At 32.5% G+C, this 7,801-nt stretch overlaps 1 protein-coding gene across 2 annotated transcripts in view; it reads right to left on the bottom strand.

Moving 5' to 3' along the window:
* Nucleotides 1-776: 776 nt before the first annotated feature.
* Nucleotides 777-7,801, bottom strand: part of LOC117181430 (ubiquilin-1) — a 76,263-nt gene continuing 69,238 nt past the window's right edge. For both annotated transcript variants that reach the window (XM_033374078.1, XM_033374079.1), the window contains exons 6-7: nucleotides 2,334-2,463; nucleotides 777-2,262 (exon numbers count right to left, since the gene is read on the bottom strand). In XM_033374078.1, coding sequence (XP_033229969.1) covers nucleotides 2,186-2,262; nucleotides 2,334-2,463 — 207 coding nt within the window. In that variant the 3' untranslated portion in view covers nucleotides 777-2,185. The remainder of the gene's footprint in view (nucleotides 2,263-2,333; nucleotides 2,464-7,801) is intronic.

Raw genomic sequence — 7,801 nt, 5'->3', positions numbered from 1 at the left:
CCCCATGTGGTCCGTGGCGTATCCCCTACGGGGTTGAGCTTTTATGAGGAAGGGAAGGGGGCGAAGCCTCCTTAGAGAAAGACAAGACGATATTGCATAGTTAAATTAACATATAACCAATACACTTTATCGGCTGAAGAGTTTATCCAAATTTTCTATTGCATTCATAAAATGATACTCTATTAGTGATGAATCATTCCATCATATGGCGTTAGTTACACTGTTTCAGTCTTTCGGATAACTGTTGTTTCCAATTATACCGTTGGTTCAGACATTCGAATAGCTGTTGTTTCCCGATACACCGTTGTTTCAACCATTTGGATAACTTGTTTCCAATTATACCGTCTGATGTAAATGTACTATTTAAGTCATATTCTTGTTTATTTCAAACGTAAGGGAGTAGAGGAAATGCTATGAGAGACAATCTGTTTATCCAAACCATCGATAAGACTCAGTTTGATTGCGGTAAGCATGCAGAGAAACTGACAGGGTTCCATACATGTATTATAAAAAGTCATCTTACGAATCAACAATAATTTTATTTCGCAAAACTTTTACAAAATGTTTCGATCCAGCGGAATATACTGAGTACACATAAAAGGTAATAGGTATAATACGCATGGATATTCATATAATGGGGTGTCAATCAAAAATATTAAAATTATAATCGCTTTCTTCGATAAAGATAATTTACAACATTCACCTATTCCCACAACTTAATATTAGCTGATAATTAGATTTTAAGTATGTCTTGTGTCTGCATGCATATTGTGTAGCATATATGCCTCTGTGTATAAAACATTTTAATGTAACAATTATATTAACACCATATTTCGTCCGATTTTGAGGACATAAATGTAAGTATTTATAACATAAATAACATCGTATTAAGTGATGCCTGGTACTTAGAACTGAAATAAAATTATTTCTGTATGTCAATGCTAGGCATTGATCGATGAATAATTATTAGGTTTTAACCATTTTTAATTGTGGATTGTTAACTGCAAAAGCATACTTTCTAAAGACAAGTTTAAAAGTAAATATAATATCTACGATAAAATATGTAATTTGAGAAAATGCGGCGTGACTTGTACGGAACAATTTTATTAAGGTTTTTCACTTTTTACAAGTTTTCATAAGCTTTGGAAATCGGAACATAAAAAAATGCAGGTAGTAGGCAATAAACAGTATTTTTAAGTAAAAATAACTTCGACCAATTAAAAAAATCTTGCTAGCATTACACGAATTGCTTTCCAGAAAGTATTTCGCAATCACAATGTATTGGCGCCCAACTTAAGCGAAAATTTGTAAGAATCCATGAACAGAAAATCGCCTCTTAGCAAAACACAAACTGATAAAGAATTGATTTTTAACTAGTTGAAGCGACTAAATAGGTCATTCTCAGAAAACTCGTGACAAGAAACTTAAAAAACTATGTATATATGTTTTCTGTATGGAACTTATCCCCCTTATTGCATATGAAAGTCACTGATCATGTTTAACTGTTTGTTTTGAACGTTTTCTTAAGGCCATGTGAGCGTAACCTGAAAAAAATGTTTAAGTTTTTTTCATACGTAACTTATGTTCAAATGAAACACGATACCGAGTTGGAAATTTTGGAAATTAAATGAGAAACACTAAGAAAAGTCTGCCTGGTCCTAAATTTTTAGAATGATGAAAAAAGCCAAAAAATTTGTTAATACAATTTTTTATAATTGTAAAAATTGAAGACCAGAAAAACATTTCTCAATGCTTTTTATTTAAAAAATCATTTTTGAGGTTACGCTCTCATGCCCTTAATAATTAGATCGATGCTGTATGCAACACTGCTTTGCAATAATAGCGAAACTGAACAATTAATAATGATGAAATCAAGTTATAATCCCGGTACAATTGTTACATATTCTTTATAGCACATCAATTAATATACAGATAGATGAAATATTAACAAGATACTGAAACTCGTGCGTTTCTCGTCATACCTACTCGAGCGTGTACCACTTAAATTAAAAAAGAAAATACATTGTGAACGAGTCAATAGCGTTTTTTTACCAAGAGCCTGGGGAGAGTTTATAATTTTTACAGTCAAAATTACCTCAAACATCTGCCCACCGCGCCCGAGGCAAGAAGTATATCGGGAGTAAATTATTGATTACTGTGGTATAACGGAGTTATTAATTGGTGGTTAGCTCATAGAAACTTGTGAACTGCCCAGTAATCTTTCAACAGCCGCGTTTACATCTCCGAATGTCGCAATTAAAGCTGAAAAATTTTAAAGATTATTTAGATGCAAACTAAAATTAATTTTTTAGCAAGATAATCAAGCTACTTACCTTGTAGGTTAGCGTCTCTGTTTCTAAAACCCATTGCCGTTAGTTGTTCAAGCTGTGCTCTATAACGTTCCTCTGGTGGAGGAACTTGACCATCCACTTCCACTCCTTGATTCAGAGCCATTGCCGAAACCTAAAAGCGATAAATGCAATAAATCTTGAAATAAAATATCAACATTATTATTATTTTATGTTTCTTGATAGCGGCGCATGTGAACTTTAACTAATTACCATTTTTTACCCTTTTTGCAAAGTCAGTGACTTTACCCCAAATTGTGGGGTTAAGTGACATATTATGCATCTAGGGTTTTGAACATATATTTTCTGTCTCCCTCCCGTGCATACGAGTTAAACATTAAATATTTTAGATATTAAAATCTAATTCTAAACATTAAATCAGTTGATGGCTAAAAACTGCATAAACCGTTTCGCTTAGCCCTATTTTGCGGAGCACAAGCATATCTACAGGGTGGCGATTCAACGGACGATTTCGAATTCCCGCTCATTTCTCGGTTTTTGCCAGTCAAGTTTTTTATTTTCCCGGTCAACTAAAAGCAACATATTAATATTTTGCGGAAATCGTAAAAAAAATTATTACAATTTATAACGTTAATTTTAAACATCTTTTTTCCATTATTGAGATGTTACATTAACCCTTAAATCGTACGGTGAGTCAGGAGGAAACAGATGGAACGGTGATGTCCTCGCGTACCCTAATATTTTTTTAAAGGGCTTAGTTGCTATTGTATCAGTGGCTCGCTACTCAACAATAAGAACAGCACTCTAATCCTGCAACATGAATTTGCTCTTTATAAAAATACATTTTTAAATCATCCTGGGGTTGGCGCTGACCCCACCATGCCATTCGAGGGTTAAAAACGTTTCGTCCATCGATGTCAGACCTCATAAGTATGCGATAAAAACCATCAGAACTTTAGGAAATTACAAAGTTTAAGAGAGTTGCCATAAGAAAAACTCATCATATAGATTCCATTACAAATGATTAGGTCATTTTTTTAAAACGAAAATTATTACGCGAGCATACAATGCAATTAAGCCGCTTTAGATTTTGTTCCTTAAATTTGAGAATACTCATGATTCCAGCTGTGTTAAAGAACAAAATGTAAAGCGGCTTTTTATTGTACACGTTCGCATGATAATTTCATTTTTTTTATGATTTAATCATGTGTAAAGGATTCTATGTGATTAGTTCTTCTCATGTCAACGCTTTCAAAACTTTGTAATTTCCTTAACGATCTGATGATTTTAATCTTATACTGATGAGGTCCGGCGTCGACGATGGAAACGTTTTTATGTAACACGTTAATAAAGGATTTTTAAGGCCAGTAGATAAAATATAATTTAAGATCAATTTATTCAATTGACTATCACCTGGCCAAAACCAGAACATCAATGCATATATAAAAAATAATATTTGACCGTAGATGAATTTTCAGCTAGAACTATGAACTATTTAAACTAAAATTTTATAACGTTGTCTGGAATAATTGAATCTTAAACCAGAAAGATGGATTTTCAATTAAAGTGATTAATCTTTAACTAGAAAAATGGAATTTATGACCAAAAAGATACATTTTAGAAGAAGTAAAGGAATTTAAATATTTGAGATATACCTTGCAAACGAATGGAGATCATAAAGCTCATAGGAGAGAAAGGTTGAAAAAAGCCGCAGCGATAATGAAACAAGTATGGGGAATGGGGAAGAGAAGATTCAAGTAAAATTAGAGAAGGAGAATGTGGTTATTTGATACGCTAGTATGGCCGGCACAATGGAATAAATTAAGTACTAGAATGGATTAGAGGGCATGGAAATTTGAGACGAAGTTAAGGGGGGCAAAGGGAGGGGAGTTAGAGAAAAAATGTTTGAAGGAGGTAGAAAAAAGGGGAGGGAGAGCGGTAGAACTTACAAGATAGGAAGAAAAAAGGAGTTCTTTATTGAAAGAGATATAGGAGAGTGTAATGGAGTAAGCTATGAAGAATTGAAGGCAAATGACAGGGAAAGACAATTAATGGAAAGATGGGGAATGATTGAGGAATCAAAATATAATAAATGGTATAAGATGATAAAAAGGGCAGGAGTAACAAAGTATTTAGAGAAAATATAGGTTGCGAGAATATGTGAATGGGAAGAAGAAACATGGGAGCATGTGTGGAAAGGATATGGGAGAAGAATGGAAGATAAGGAAAGCTGGCAAGAGAATGTGGTAAAGATGCTAGGGGAGCATGGATTGGGAGAAGAGTGGACGAAGGAGTTGGAGGGGGCTGGAGGGGCGAATGAAAAAGATTTGTAAGTAGCTATTATTATGTATTAGTAGAAGTAGATTAAGATGCGCTCGCTCTCACTCGCTCGCTCACACTTTCCACAGTAAAATTGCGCTAGATTAATGTAGAAATCAGAAGACATAAGAATTGATGTAAATAGTTATAAATATTGCAAATATTGTAAATATTGTAAATAGTAAGGATAAGATCAGATAAAGTTTGCAGATGGTCATGAAAGAAACGAAGGTCATGTAATCCCTTAGGGGGCACATTATGAGTAAAGGAGAATAGAAAAAAGAACGTTCAACCGAAGAGATTAGATTTTAATTGAATTATGGAATATTGAACTGGAACATTAGTTACATTTTCAGTTTAAAAAATTCTTCCACAGAAAATACAGGTTTTCAATCAAATAGCTCATTTTTCAACCAAAGAAATGAATTTTTAATAAAAAATATAGCAGAGGATCCGAATATAAAACGACCTTTACCCATTCGTTTACGCGATGAAAAGTATTTTATACCGAAGTTAATATGTTGAAAAATATATCGCGAGTAGGTTGCCTAAAAGATTTCAATCAAGGCTATGATTAATTAAAAATTCAAAAACGACTTTTAAAAAAAATTGCAATCGTTCGTTTACGAAACAAATTATATACTAATCGAAAGCATGAAGCTTATAGAATATGCAAGCATTGGGTTGTCTATTTTTTTCCCATCATTACTATTGGGGTGGCAGGTATAAACAGGTAAGTCGATACTAGTATTTTGCACCAATCAGTTTACGCAACATACCTTATATCAAAACAAAGATCATTCTATTGTGAACGCGGTGACTTAAGATTGTCTGCGAAAATCTGTTTTGAATTCCAGTTGTCGAGTCACTTTTATGAGTGTTTAGAATGATTTATTAGGGTAGGGAAAAATCCGACTGGAAAGTATGGGGACCTGTAGAGAATCATATAACGAAGAATTTTGTGTATCAGACATATGCATTTGAGACTGCTAACAAACCCCCACGAGTACGTGAAAACTACCCTTAAAACAAAAAATTTCAATTCTTCATGAAATCGACCTTGTGAGCACTGTATTCTAGTCTTATTTTACTTGAAATTACTAATATTGGTCTAGTGGAATATCTATTATCATTGGTTAATTAATTTTTAATTATTCAGACAAATGGAATGTTTAAAAAAAATTTCCCTTGATTTTCAGATTTATAGGGTCTCAAAACTTGGCGATCCGTTGAAAAACTGTGGTGTCAAATTTCGGACAATTCTAATACTTTCTCAAACATAAATGACGAGAATGTAAAAAATAATTTTTTACAAGACTTTAACTTTCATCTAAGTAATTTTATTTTCAACCTAAAACATTAATTTTCAACTAAACTTTTATATATTTAAGAAAAGCACGAATTCAAATAAAGTTTTTTTTTAATACAACTAGACTAGTAGAACAGAAACCGTAAATGCATCGACAATGTACATTTAACCTCGCTAGACGGCAACCTTAACATCTTTTCTAAATTTAAACTTTAGATTGGAAAAATCGAAAGAATTGACATCGACAAAATAGACAGTCTTTTTTACTTCTTTACAAAATAATTATGGACAGGAGACGATCATCCAACTGATAACATGGACAAGGAGTAAGAAAAGACTACATTAGATGCTCCTTCTGATAATGTATTCCCGATGAGGCCTGGCATTGCCGGGCGAAATCTCGAAATTAAATAAAGTTAAAAAAAAACTACCAGACTAGTAAATCCAAAATCGTCACTGGATCGATAATCTACATTAATGAGTGTCCGGATACAATAAGGGCACATGAAATTTTCTCTAGCGAAAACGAAGTCTCCTGGAGGCTTTCAGGAAAATGTTCAAATTTTAATTTTTTAAGGATACATCTGGATGTGAAGTGTTATTGCGTATTTTTTATCCTCTAGATAAAAAGTTTTATCTGACTTAAAAAAATCTATTTTGATTTTTCTATAAACTTTGCAGAGAATGCGCTTTAGGGTATCCTTCGACTGATAGAGTGAGAGGAATAAAAAAAAAAGTTTTGTAAAATTCTTAATATTTTTTTTTTATGCTCAGCGTGAATCGTACTTTTGTAACTCTCAGTTTTTAGCTTTAATTGTTGAATTAAAAAAGCTACAACTTTTTATCTGCAGAAAAAATAATGCGCAATAAAATTTGACATCCAGATATATCCTTTAAAAACTTAATTTTTAAACGTAGATGAATTTTCAATTAAAGTAATGAATCTGCAATCCAAAAAAATTCTTTTTTAATAATAGAGTTTAATTTATAACTAAGTAGATGAATTTTTAACTAAAAAAGGATGAATTTGCAGCGAACAATATGACAAAATCTTCAATTATAAGTCAGAAATATTTCTTCTTTGAAACACTACTTTTGCTCTAAAAATTTTTTCTTTGAGTAATGGGGTACTTTCTTTATCTAAAATTTGGATGAGGGAATTTTCAAATTATGACGAATTCTCACATGAAACAGGAATTTTGTTCAATTCCATTCTTCTAAATCTGAATTATAGTTCTTTCTAAAAATTGCCGTTCCATGTCCGAAATTCCCTGTTCCAAGTGAAAATATATTTATTTACGGACAGTGAAAAAAACCATACACACCAAGCAATTGCAAAAGGTTTTTCTTATAATGAAAAGAAAAATCAAAATTCCTTATAAAGTAAAAATATATTACAAAATTTATCTGGGTTTCACAGTAAAATTTTTAAATTTTGTAAAGTTAAATCATTAAATGATAGTTGACAATAAATAAATAAGTTTATCAAGATTAATTATCTTTATATATATAATTAAAAATTTGTCATAAGAACAACCGCAGGATTTCGCCGGGAGCGGATGCTAATCTGAATAATTGCACTCGCTTCCAGCGAAATCGTGGTAAAATTTCAGCCATAACCACGTCTCACAACCGTGAGATAGGTGGTTACAGTCTGTAAAGGAATCAATACGACGATCCAGCAAGTGTTCTAGCATATTGTTGACACGCAGGGATGCTTTTTAGGCTATTAGCAAGTGAAAGCTTGGCACCTCCAAGAGCACCGATGATAAGGAAGATCAGTTTAACAGAATATTCCGGGTACAATCGTTGCAACTCCCTTATAAGGTCTCGATACCTCTCTTTCTTTTCATTCTCCTTGGCT

This window comes from Belonocnema kinseyi, chromosome 10, assembly GCF_010883055.1.
Source record: "Belonocnema kinseyi isolate 2016_QV_RU_SX_M_011 chromosome 10, B_treatae_v1, whole genome shotgun sequence".
Classification (NCBI taxonomy): Eukaryota; Metazoa; Arthropoda; class Insecta; order Hymenoptera; family Cynipidae; genus Belonocnema; species Belonocnema kinseyi.
The sequence above is the reverse complement of the archived record's forward strand: the minus strand, read 5'-3'. Positions and strand labels throughout refer to the sequence as shown.